Source organism: Coptis chinensis, chromosome 4 (assembly GCF_015680905.1).
Source record: "Coptis chinensis isolate HL-2020 chromosome 4, ASM1568090v1, whole genome shotgun sequence".
In the NCBI taxonomy this organism is placed as follows: Eukaryota; Viridiplantae; Streptophyta; class Magnoliopsida; order Ranunculales; family Ranunculaceae; genus Coptis; species Coptis chinensis.
The window spans coordinates 75,969,631-75,982,212 of NC_141459.1; the positions used below are offsets into that span (position 1 = coordinate 75,969,631).

Consider the following 12,582-nt stretch of genomic DNA (forward strand, 5'->3'; position numbering starts at 1 on the left):
CACTTATGTTTTAGCTCATCATTTGCTTCTCCAACATACCTAAGTTCAATCTCTCTTGTTTTCATGAGCCCATAGACTTGCATAAGTTTATTCCACGAGTGCTTTTGAATCCTCAACTCCATCAGTGCTAATCCTCAACTTCAAGTAGGTGTGATAATTTGGCCCTTACACCCTCTACCCACTCCCGACCCGCCCCTTAAAATTGCATGATCAAGTCTTCAAAAGTTGGCCCTCACAGATTTGAAAACCAGTCCGGCCCGGCCCTCATGCTTATAAGGGGCAAGCTAGGGCCTAGGTTCTGAAGCATGAACCCGACCCTCATTAAGCCTTTATATATTTTCTTGTTATTTTACATTATATTTATGTATTATATTGTAATTATCTAAGTTGTATAAAAAAAATCACTAAATTAGTTTTCAATAGATAATAGATTATAACATAACATAACATATACGGTTTTTATAATTAATTTAATGATAGCTATAATGTTATATAAGTCATACATAAAAGCAAATCCAACCTACAACATAGTTAAGTATGGAAAATGTAGATGTTTTAAGAATATCACCTCTTTTACCATCTCTATCTTCTTTTTTTTTTTTTTTTTTTTTTAAAGACATAAAAATTAGTTTTGTATATTAAAATTGATATACATAATCAAAATATGATAAAAATAAATAAAAAATCACAAAAAAATAATAATAAACTAGTAAAGTATAATTAGATCGGGCCTGACCCGGTATTCATTTGGCCCTCAAAAATGAGAGTCGAGAGGCGGGTTAAGGACTTGAGTTTTCATGCTTGACCCTACTCGACCCGGCCCTCAATCATAAGGGCTTTTATGGTTTGAGCCCGCCCGGCCCTTTTATCACCCCTAACTCCATGCCACCAGAAATCCCTATTGATCCGATCTATCTTCTCAGTTACTATACTTGGAAGCTAAGTAGATTCCCTTGGCAATAATAGGCACTGATTGCCCACTGATTTCAGTCTAAATCCCCACTATTCTGTAATCCCGTTCTTTGCGCTATACAATTGCAAAGCGGAGCCACTTGCCATCGAAGAAAACTAAACCCACTGTAATTTGACTAGCCCAAAAATAGCTCAAAAAAGTTATCCACGTGCAAAGTACAAATAATAGCCCAGACGTCTTCATGTGATCATGTCCATGGATTATTTTATTTTGCTTTTGTATTCCTCCTCATGTAGCCGTAGCCATAAGAAAAAAAATATAAAATAAAATAAATAAAGGGCATTATTTTTCCTATATAATACAGTCGACAAAGAATACAGAAAGTTAAGCAAGGTACACTAACACCCTGCCTAATGACTGGATTGGCACATTTATGTGAGAAAAAAGAATTGACATCAGGATCACAATCAATGGGGTTGAAGGGCCTCTAATGAACTGGAAGGAGCCCAAGTATTTTGGAGCAGGTTAGTTCTAAGCCTCCGGCCCCAAACGAATATTTCACTGGACATATTGTTGGCTTCGTTGAGAAAGGCCACATGTTAGCAGTTGTTTCCAGTCGAGGTCTTACTAGGAAGACCTGTTCGCGGATAACGCCTGGAATGCTCATCTAAGAAGAGAAACACTGGAGCAATTTCCCGTGAACAGCTTTAGTCCTTCTCAGAACTATCCTTTGCTGGTTCTCTCTGTATCAAGTTTAGGAGGTCCTGAACTATTTCGGACATAGGTGGACGAAATTCTGGCTCTGACTGCAAAAGTTAAGTTAACAAATTAAATAACAATTAACTAACCTGAGAAAGGATAACGGCCATACTGTAAGAAGTTAAGAACTTGTTAATGGAGCCTCTTGTCTATGATCACTCGTCTCAAAATCTGTAGTGTACTTTATAATGCAGATGCAAACAAGTATGGATCATTAATATATCAACATGTCCAATGTTTAGATCAATGAATCATGCATTTCCATCATTTAGATTGGCCAAAAGGACCAACTAGCTCAGATCATCTTTTAAATACTTGCCAGAACCACAGTTATCAACTGTAATGCCTAAAACACATACGTCAATCCGCAAATGCAGAGCTACAATTATGGCATCTCTGTGACTGTATGTATAACATCTTTATTGCATAGAGATAAGGATTCTACCTAATTTAAAAACATAAGACATTCAATATTTGACAACTGTAGCTGTTTCCACAATTCTTTTGACACCTAAAATGCAAGTGAACAGAATTCACAAGGTTCTCATGTCTGACATTGGCCCCCAGGATAATGTAAAAGATAGTAGAGACTAATGATATACTTGAGATATGCTTATGTGGTGATGGATTTCCAGAACTCCACCAGGACACTAGAGACTAAATGCATGCGGTTGATGCAAAGTTCCATCAAATATTAGCAACTAGGTAAGGACTACAAAGTCTTTATGTGATGAATTCCTTCATCAAGATGCCAGATGATCCTTAAAGAGACACTTGTGTAAACCAATATTTAACTAAAACCAGTTGTTTTATACCAGGAAGGGCCATTCTGTCCATCAAGAACGAATTCCAGCCTATATTTAAAAAGTGAAGTTGTTAACGTCAAAGTAATACAAGTATACCAACAAGCTCACCTGAACACACAGAGAGATAATGTCTGCAAACTGTGACAACGATTTGGCAAGATAAGATCCTCTAAGTGACGGATCAACCATCCTTGACAAAGCATCAATATCATGAAGCTGAGGGACTGCCCATCTCACCAAAAATTGCTCTCCTCGAGGCCGTGATCTTGCATAATTTATTCCACATAAAATAGTTTATTTAGTAAATTCTAAAAAATTCCATGAACCATCACAACCCCGTACTGATCAAGTCAGAGCCATTACCTATCATAGGACTTTCTCCCAGTAAGGAGTTCTAACATGACTACTCCAAAGCTGTATACATCACTCTGGTAAGTATATGTACCCATCTCAAATTCTGGAGCACCATAACCATAGGCAGAGAGAAGGTTTCCTGACAACTGAACAAAAGAACAACATAGTATGAATGTCCAGTATCCAATCCAAGAGTAACTAAAACTTCAGTTGAATCCTGACCACTGTGTTATCATGTTCTCTGGTAACTCACAGACATGAAAATGTCACAGAAGTTCCAGAAAAAAAAGGGGCGGATAGAAAACAATAAATTTGATATCCAATTTGAGCATCCATGGCTGAGATGCCAGACCTCCTATCAAGGACCCATGAGGTGAAGGGACCTTTGCATAACTGAATGCAAGGAAAACCTTTTTCTGTTATTTAGACCTGATGTAAATATTTCTCAACCTGCCATCTTATCTTCACCTTTCAGGTGCTTGTCAATTAATTCTTTCCACCTAACCATGTCTAACCTAGAGCTGTCAGGATGAAACAAATGTCCTGTTGACATAGACGACTCCACCATATTAAACTCTCGTAAAAAGTTCAACTTCAATCCAATGACGTCATGGAGCCCATGTAGCCGGTTTCCTTTGTGAAGATAGTTGCAGCCTTGCAGGTTGTTATCTGAGGTGTCACGAAAGCGCTCAAGGCACCCAGTTGGGAAGCCTAAGGCCTTGACCCCCCGACAAATTAGCTTTTTAAGTTTTGCGTCACATACTTACATTGGAAGTTTTGTTAGATCACAAATTAGACAAATAAACTTTCCCATACGTCTGCTACCCTCCAAATTAACAAGAGAGAACGACCACCAAAATTGAGTATGATACAGTATTCAATTACCTGACTAACAGAGCCCAATGATATCAACGGGGCCAAACCACAATCAGAAACACGTACTGTAAGCCCATCATCAAGGAGAACATTTGCAGATTTGAAGTTCCTGTGCACAACAGATGGTTGACAAACCTCATGCAGATACCTTAATCAAAACAAACAAAATATTCTATTAGCTCTATGGAGTATTACTTCTCCTCTACAAATATATGTACAGTAGGATAACCAAATGTTGCCATTCTGACATGAGCTTCATATTACTATTAGCACAAGTGGTGTACCCTCATTCCATCTAAATAAATATGCAGCAGAGTGATCTAAATAGGTTAAGTAAAAGATGTACTCACTCTAAAGCTCTTGCAGCTCCAAGAACCATCTTGACTCGAGCATTCCATGTCAACTTCTTATTGAATTCATCATCCATGTGGAGTGCATCATAAAGTGTCCCATTGCTGCAGTACTTATAAATGAGTAACCTTTGCCCATGCTCTGCACAGTAACCCACGAACTCAACTATATTACCATGTCGAAGTTTAGAAATGCTCAACACCAGCTCAAGGAAATCCTCATCATTCTGCCACCGGGAAACGGCAGTGTCCAATTTTTTGACAGCCAGTACCTAAGAAACATTTATAAGCGAGTAAAATCAGAATCTAGAACCACTTTATGCACATAATGAAACTTGTAAGCACACAGTGGCAACAGTAACAAAGTGAGAGTCTTTCTATCGTTCTATGAATGACAAGATGGTCATTCAAGAAAGGCAATTAGGTTTAGTAAAGTAAACTGTCATTAGACAATGTTAGCCCCACACTATTGTTAGGCATGTCTCTGCTTTATATTAAGGAGAGGGAACCTTGATATATATAGCCACATAAACCATCCACCCCATGCTGCTAGACTGCTATGTGAATACTGTCCTCACTTATTCACCCAAGGCCCAAATTCCACTTTTCTACAACAGCCTCGACATTAGTACTATTGAGATTATTCCACCAATTCCTAGGAGTGTCCCACCTGTTTCTCTCCCCGAACCTCTCTTAGATTCAAATAAACACAGGTTTGAATTTGGAGAAATTGATATGTTATTAGAGTTCTAGTTATAAGAGGTCTAGTGTTCAAGTCTTGCCAGGTGCAGTTGCACAGAAAATAAAGCTCCAACCTGTGTATATTTCAAGTGTGTCCTGCTGAAAGGGAGTTGGAGATTATTTCACCTCAATTTCTAGGTGTGTCCACCATAGCAACAAACCGTCCTTGGCTACCTTATGTAAAATGAGCAAACCAACACACCCCCACCCCCACCCACACCCCAACAATGGCCTCTTTACATCTAGCAACAAAACCATGAGGTTTTTGCATTAAAATAATCTCCCTGTCTATTAAATATAAGTTGAACCATAGTTGGTCCTTCAGCTCATTGTTGTGTTTAGGCATGAGCTGCATTATGCCAACTAGAGGTACTATGGTCTATGGGGGGTTTAAGGTTTTTTAGATTATAATTATTGATTCCAAAACATAAGCCAAAAAAATAGAAAAAATAAAAAAATAAATAAAAATCAAATGACTAGTTCCATCTACCAACAAGGTCAAGAATATGAATGGATGAACAGAAAATTAACTAGCAGCAACAGACACATAAATTCTATGACCTCAAGTGTATGACTATTGCTTTACAAACTTGTATGTTATACATTATGTTGGGTAAAATACCTTGAATGTTGATTAGGTTTGACTACAAACTAGCATAACGTAAACAATTCAAGTTTATATGTTTTTGTTATTAGTGATACCACAATTCAATTAAAGAAAAAGGACATGTTACAGCAAAAGAGTAGAAGAAACTTACAAAATACCAGTTCAAAGCTTTTAAAATAGGAATCTTAAGAAGAATATTGTATTTATAAAGGAAAAGATCATGCAAGAAAACAAAGTAAGCAATAATGAAATTCATCATTGAAGAAAGGAAGATGATGTCCAAAACAAGCATGTCTAGCGGCTTGATGTGACGAGTTCTTTAAGATACGAAATAAGCCTTAACAATGCACCCAGTCTTTAAAGGAAACATGTTTTTAACATTTTACTATGTAAACTTATAGATGTCTAACCTAAATTTGAGTCGAAAATCAGAAGATACATACCTCTCCATCAGGGAGTTCTGCTCTGTACACACTACCCAGTATGCCTCCTCCAATAAGGGTGTCTTGGGAAAAGCTGTTTGTATATTGCTGAAGAGATGCAATGCTAAAAGCCCTCACAGAAGTAGGGAGTTTTAGATTCTTCTCCTGGGATTGTGCCTGAGTTACTTTACTGTGTGCAATCTGTTTGACAGTGACTTTCTCAACAGGAGGTGGTGGTGGTGGCGGTGGTGGTGGAGGAGGAGGAGGTGGAGGAGGTAGTAGAAACATATCCATTCCAGTCAAATCCATCTCATTGTCCTCATTTTGATTTTTAATGCCTATTTGTTTTGCATATCTTTCCTGTTCATTCTTTGCCTTGGGAACTGCACCAATTGTCCTAATATCTATTCCATGCTCATCCTTCGGCCTCATAACAGCCTCTTTTGGAACTGTTCAGACATATGCTTCAAACAATTATTTGCTATAAAATATAAATACACTAAGGTCAAAGGACCATTAAAAAAATATACCTTTCGCAGTCAGCCTGTTCGGTTGGACCGAGGAATTGGTGTCGTTAGGCTTCTCTCTGGGGGCACTATATCCATCCCGTTCATGTCTCTTGGCAATTCTATCAGCGGATTGCCTCCCTTTAAAACATCTTGATATGAAAAGAAGAATTCCTAATGCAATAACAATAAAAACTAAAACTCCAGCAATTGCAATCCAGACGACCCTTTTAGAGGTCCAAAACTTTCTTGTTCTTCCAGGATTTGAATCTTCAGATGCAGAAGGCCCATTTGCTTGTTTCTCAGGTGGTCCTCCAGAAGCTGGTGAGCCAGAAAGAGGTGGTGGGGTTGGTGATGGTGGGGCAGGCGATGGTGGGGCTGGCGATGGAGCGGTAGTTGAGTTAAATTGGTTTCCATCCATTCTGAGATATGGAGAAAACAGTGAGCAAAAGTCGCAAGAAAAAGGCAGTAATAAACCAATTGGGATAGTCATCTTAACTATGCATCTTAATAACCTTTGCAGAGTGAATTTTTTTTATAGAACTACAAGTTCAAACAGCAAATAATGAATAAGATGATCCAGAAATTGAGAACCATAATTGCTATTCAGGGTGATACTCTCTTCTGGTACATTATAAAAGCTACACAGCATAAAACATATGATTAGATGGTAAGACCTACAGACAAGATGTACCAAAACCGAACTGCGCAATACAAATGGTCACATCTTTTACCTATTGACTGTATCAGGAACAAATACATATAAATAGGCACTAATCTGTGTTGTTACTCGGATGAGAGTACCTATAGTTTTATTTTTTCTTTTCCTTTGTACTTTTTGTTACTTCATTTCATTACTAGAAGTCTAGAATAGCTACTTATCCAGAAGAAAAAAAAAACTATCAGAAACCAATACATAGAACATTAAAGAAAAATGGACAAGTATAGTTCTGATCTTTCAAACTTGTTCAGTTATTAAAAAGAGGGTACACATAATAAATACCGGCCTGATAAGTCGGTAATTTTCACAGGCATTGATACAAGACTTGATTCACACCATTCTTGCCTCAGTTACACACTTGCAGTCCAGTTTTTCTCTTTAAGGGTTTATGAAACATTAATACTGTTGAGATGTTTAATATAGTCCCATATGGGACGTTGAAAGCCTTGCAAAAGGTACATAAGTTCCTGGGACTCTTCACTCATCACCAATTGGTTTTGAGTTGGAAGCCCCAAAGTTGAATAAATGCAAATATAATTTCTTCGCATCATACATCCATTGTCCTTATATTTCAGTTTTTTCAACCTATCTCTTGCTCATTTGTAAACGCAACCTCTATACACCTAACTTGGACGATTACTGGTGTACTAATTAACTGTGTGAACCATCTCAACTAGTGTTCCCCCAATCTATCACCTACTGGGGCTACTCCTATGCTTTCCAAATGCATCTGTTCCTAAGTTTTGTAATCATGGTAGTGGATATAAGTAGATCTTCTCAGTAGCCACAGTTAATATCTCCGGTTCTATGCTGAAGTTGAGAAATATGGAAGTATCCACTATATAAGCATTCTATTTATTTCAGATCCTCAGCAAAGGACAAGTACATATATATATTTTTGTTGTGGGTACAACTGTACAACTCACTCTTGAAAACTGGGTTTCAAGGAGTGCCCAAGTGTATATACACAAGACATCCACAACGTGCCAAGGCTATGTGGGACATAACACTTCCCCTCAGTCCCACGGCTGGAGACAGTCGGCCCTCCCCTCCTCTCAAGGCAAGAGATACGAACCCAATCTATTTCTTTGGTGCACCATGCACCCACTTTGATATCATCCTTAATTTGGGCATCCAAATCAAAACTGATTAGCAGTTAGTGGAGCAACCCAAGGATCTTATATATATATACAACATTGAAAGGCTTTTAAAAGCCCAGTGTGGGACTATATATTTCAATATGTCCCCACGCGTGAGGTGACTTCAGCCAAACACGCTGGTTAATTTTATTAGATGATGTGGAGTACATGGTGTACCATCTTAAACCCATGAGTAAAACTCATTGTAGGAAACGGCTTACATGGAGACAGTTACCAGTGTCTATATGCAACACATCCCAAAGGTACCAAGCTGATGCATATATATGTGCGTGTGTCAGAGAGTCACAAAAAATTCTTCTCATAGTACTCTTGTATTTCTTCAAAGATCAAACAAGTAATGCAATGTTGTTTTAACTCTTACTTGAAATTTGGGATACTTAGCAGCTTTTCAGGTACAGTTCCAGAGAACAGGTTATTCTCTATATTCCTGTTAAACCAGATCAATTTTCATGAGGAAAAAATGGACTAAAGTACCTGATAAGTTCAGAACCAAAATCGGCTATCACAAAAATATAATCTTATTTAAAATAATAAAGAAAAAGATGTAAAAGAAGTATACAAATCTCTTAAAGGAAGATCTTGTAAAACATCGAGAGTCCCAGATAGTTGATTGTCCTCCAAATGCCTATCAACGATAAGTTTGAAAACAATTATATAGACAAAAATATATTGTAGCGCAAGCATTCTTATAAGGTTAAATACTCACAAGGTAACCATAGATGACAAATTTTCGAAGGATGGAGGAAGTTGGCCAGTCAAATTGTTACCCGAAAGATTCCTTCAGGAGGATAGATGAAAATCAGACGTAGGAAGAGAGTGGTCGATAAGCATAAATATAATAATAATAATAATAAATATAAGAAAAAACTATTACAAATTGATCAAACCGGAAAGTGCCTGGAAGGAATCTGGTATCTCTCCAGTCAGAAGATTATTGTTGAGTGACCTGTTGGGAATAAACAACTAAGAACTATGAAAACATGATTAGCAGAAGAATTAGAATAGTTCTAACACTAGCTCTTAGGCAAACAAAAACAGTTGAACAAGCTTACATATCTGTCAATTGAGTTAAGGAGGATAAAGAACTGGGGATGCTTCCGTTAAACTGGTTAGATGAAAGAAATCTGCGATAGGTGAAAAACACGACATTTCCCTTCTGAGATGCTTAAGAAAATTAAGTTGTATGAGAAAGACACAATGACTATTCCGATACTATTAAACAGTTCATGATATTCAGGCGAACTATAAGAATATCCAGAGTCAGAACTTACAAATTGTTCAAGGTTAGGGGCAGATTGGATGGGATACTCCCCCCAATGTGGTTGTTGCTCAGATCTCTGCCACAAAAAAATAGGATAAATGAAGATACTCAAAGAGACAAATAGTATTTGAATTTTGGAAAAGACTACATAGGTAATATTTGATTCTATGGAGATGATGAACTCAAAATGCTCAACCACAACTTCCCTACTATCTATGAAGCACTGATACTTCTCCGAAGGCAAAGAATCCGTATCGGACAACGATACATCTGGATACGCCTTAGACACATGTTCGATACTCCACTTGGAGTATCCGAATTATTAAATATATTTCATAATCTCAGACACCTTGGGGATACACTGGGGACAGTGGATACACACATGACATGCACAGGACACTTTGTGTTCTTGTTTATGCGGTAAAAAGATTAGAACAAAACAGGCCCCATATGGGGCTCGTTAAAACAAAATAAAATTCTATTTTGCTTGTACTTTGGACATGTATGTTGCTGCTTATTGCTTAATCTGTTAAGAGTTGGACATGCTTTTATAATTAGATGATTAAAATGTTGGTATTTTGATTGAATTTGGTGGAGAATGTTAGTTTCCATTACATAAACATATTTGCAATCTTTTTTAACCATGTCCTTCACATATCTGTATCCTAACTTTCTGAAAAATGCTGTATCCGTGTGTCCGTGCCGGGTTGTATCCGTGTCACATGTTAGAGTCCATGCTTTATAGCCTACTATGTGTTACTCATAAAAATGGGAAACAATTTAACCAGGAGATCACTTCTTTGCTCAACCTAAAAGAAACTAGTCCACAATCAGAGACCAAGGAAGATCCTAATATCCAATGGGAAACGATTCTATGCTAGGAGATGGTAGTCAGCCAGGATTACCAGAAATTGCCTCAACTATATAGGCACGGGGGAGTGGGGAGCATCCTTCACACTAAGTATGAAAGATAGAACATAATAATTAATCGAAAACACTGAGGCATCTTACAAATAAAATCATAAAATAGAGAATAAGCCAAGAAAAAACACTTACAATGATACTATCGACATAAAGGTCTGTAAGTTATCACTCAATTTTCCTCCCAAATTTGCACCATTAAGAATTCTGTCAAACCAAAGTGCAATTAAAACATTTTATATATCAAAGAACCTGATGGTTTTTTGGAGAAAAATAAACGTACATTTTGGTTATATTTGAATCGACACATTCAACGCCTTGCCAGGCTTCCAGACATGGGTCTCCTCCATTAGGTATCCATCCAGGAAGAGGAGGGTAACCAATTGCAGCATACAAAATATTCATCGCGTAGACTGCCCAAAAGGTTTCAAGCATATCAACAAACTCGGTGCAGTAAAGTCATTTCACACAATATCAAAACCTTACTATGTAGTAGAACTAACAATTTTTATACACGGTAGATCTACTCCACCAAAAAAAAAAAAAAAAAATCATAAACTGAATAATTCTTTCAGCTTACCGTCTTGTTGATTAGTGAATCCATTGGATAATGGTAGAGCAAACAATGCAATCATAACAACGAAGACCCGAGCTGAGATATCCAAACTCCAGGAATTCATACTTAATTTCTTTCACAGAATTCAACAGTATGTCCAATTATGCAACATAGTCTGCGAAAACGCCTAGCCAAAACAGAACAACACCTCAAATCTGACAAAAGCCAAACATTACATACCCATTAGAGATCTCAACCACCCAACATCTATATCATAACTTTACTTATCAAAAAAAATATAAATATATATTACACAAAGCAGTAAAAAATGAAGTTCTAGCAATGATTAACCAAGAAAGTAATTAACTACATGAGCTCTAAAACAATCAGTTATTCAAACAAGATTCTAAAACAAAGCTGTACTATATATTAACAAAGAATGGGTATCTTTATTTTGAGATAGTTAGCTGCTAAAAGACACAAAGAAAAGATAGTAAGAAAAATGATCACTACCTGGAAACTTGAAGAAAGCTGGAAAGAGAGAAAAAGGTGAAGAAGAAGAAAAATTAAAGGAGAGCAAAGTGTGTAAAAAAAGGTTGGCTACTATCTTTATCTCTCTCTCTCTCTTTTTAGTATTAAAAAAAAACAAGTAGATATCCTGTTCAGTTTTATTATTGTAACAGACTACATTACAAGTTTACAACTATACAGTAGTATGTAGTACTAGTTAAAGTCAGTAAGCTGATGATGTTGTTGGATCCCAAATTGCTTACTTGGAAGTTAGTACCAGCCAACTAAGCCGCCAGTTTTGTGCAACGTGCATTACTGCCAACGTTTTGGATAGATTCTCATGGCTTACGTGGGCTGTATTCTTTCTAGAAGTTTAAGCCCCATGTTATTTTAAGTTTAAGCTTGTCCCAAGTTGGAGTTCAACATTTTAATGTTGGGGTATGATGAATAGTGTTTCACGTACGTCACTTGTCATTTTGCAGTTTTTTACATTTTTTTTTGTTTTTGGAGGGATAAAATGGTTGGAGAAACATTTTAAACTATCAACATCAAAAGATTTGCATCTAAGGGTACAATAGTAATTTTAAACCGATAAATTTTAATAATAATATTTTAATCACACGTGCACAGTCGTTACTTTTGTAATAAGGATTTGTGAAACCGACCAGCTTTTTATAATATTTTAATCACATTTGTCGATATTTGTAAGTAAAAAGAGTTATCGAAAAACATTATTATTATTATTATTCAAGTAAAAAAGATTGGTAAATCTTCATGATCAGTTGATCACTCTATCTAGTGTCAAAATCATGTTCATATCATTGTTTGCAGTCCATTTTCGGATAAAATCACGATGAAGCTGACTCAACCGACTACCTGATTACACCAAGGCCCAAAATTTCGATATCGGTTAATATATCGGTGTACCTAAAAATCGAGATATATCGGATATCTCAGTTTTTTTGGTGACCAGTCCAAAGTTTCTAAAATATCGGATATCTCACCGATATATCTCGGATATCTCGGATATCTCGCTGATGTATCTCGGATATATCGGATATTTCAGATATTTTGGAAATTTCAATATTAACAATTGGTCAAAAAGTCAACCGATATATA

The 12,582-nt window shown here is 36.8% G+C and overlaps 1 protein-coding gene across 3 annotated transcripts; it reads right to left on the minus strand.

Moving 5' to 3' along the window:
- Positions 1-1,149: 1,149 nt before the first annotated feature.
- On the minus strand, positions 1,150-11,735 carry SRF3 (STRUBBELIG-receptor family 3). Of its 3 annotated transcripts, none has more exons than XM_086557559.1 (17): positions 11,467-11,735; positions 10,978-11,168; positions 10,681-10,810; positions 10,533-10,604; positions 9,487-9,552; positions 9,268-9,339; positions 9,090-9,161; positions 8,922-8,993; positions 8,775-8,840; positions 8,577-8,642; positions 6,359-6,756; positions 5,850-6,277; positions 4,059-4,330; positions 3,718-3,856; positions 2,842-2,978; positions 2,587-2,743; positions 1,150-1,719 (listed from the first exon to the last, which is right to left on the minus strand). In XM_086557559.1, exons 2-17 carry the CDS (start codon positions 11,075-11,077, stop codon positions 1,621-1,623), a joined length of 2,346 nt encoding a protein of 781 aa, XP_086413685.1. In that variant the 5' UTR covers positions 11,078-11,168; positions 11,467-11,735; the 3' UTR covers positions 1,150-1,620. The 3 variants fall into 3 exon arrangements, with proteins under 3 accessions (XP_086413685.1, XP_086413687.1, XP_086413686.1); XM_086557561.1 differs by having other exon boundaries at positions 10,978-11,140; positions 11,467-11,600; XM_086557560.1 differs by lacking the exon at positions 11,467-11,735 and having other exon boundaries at positions 10,978-11,223.
- Positions 11,736-12,582: the final 847 nt, after the last annotated feature.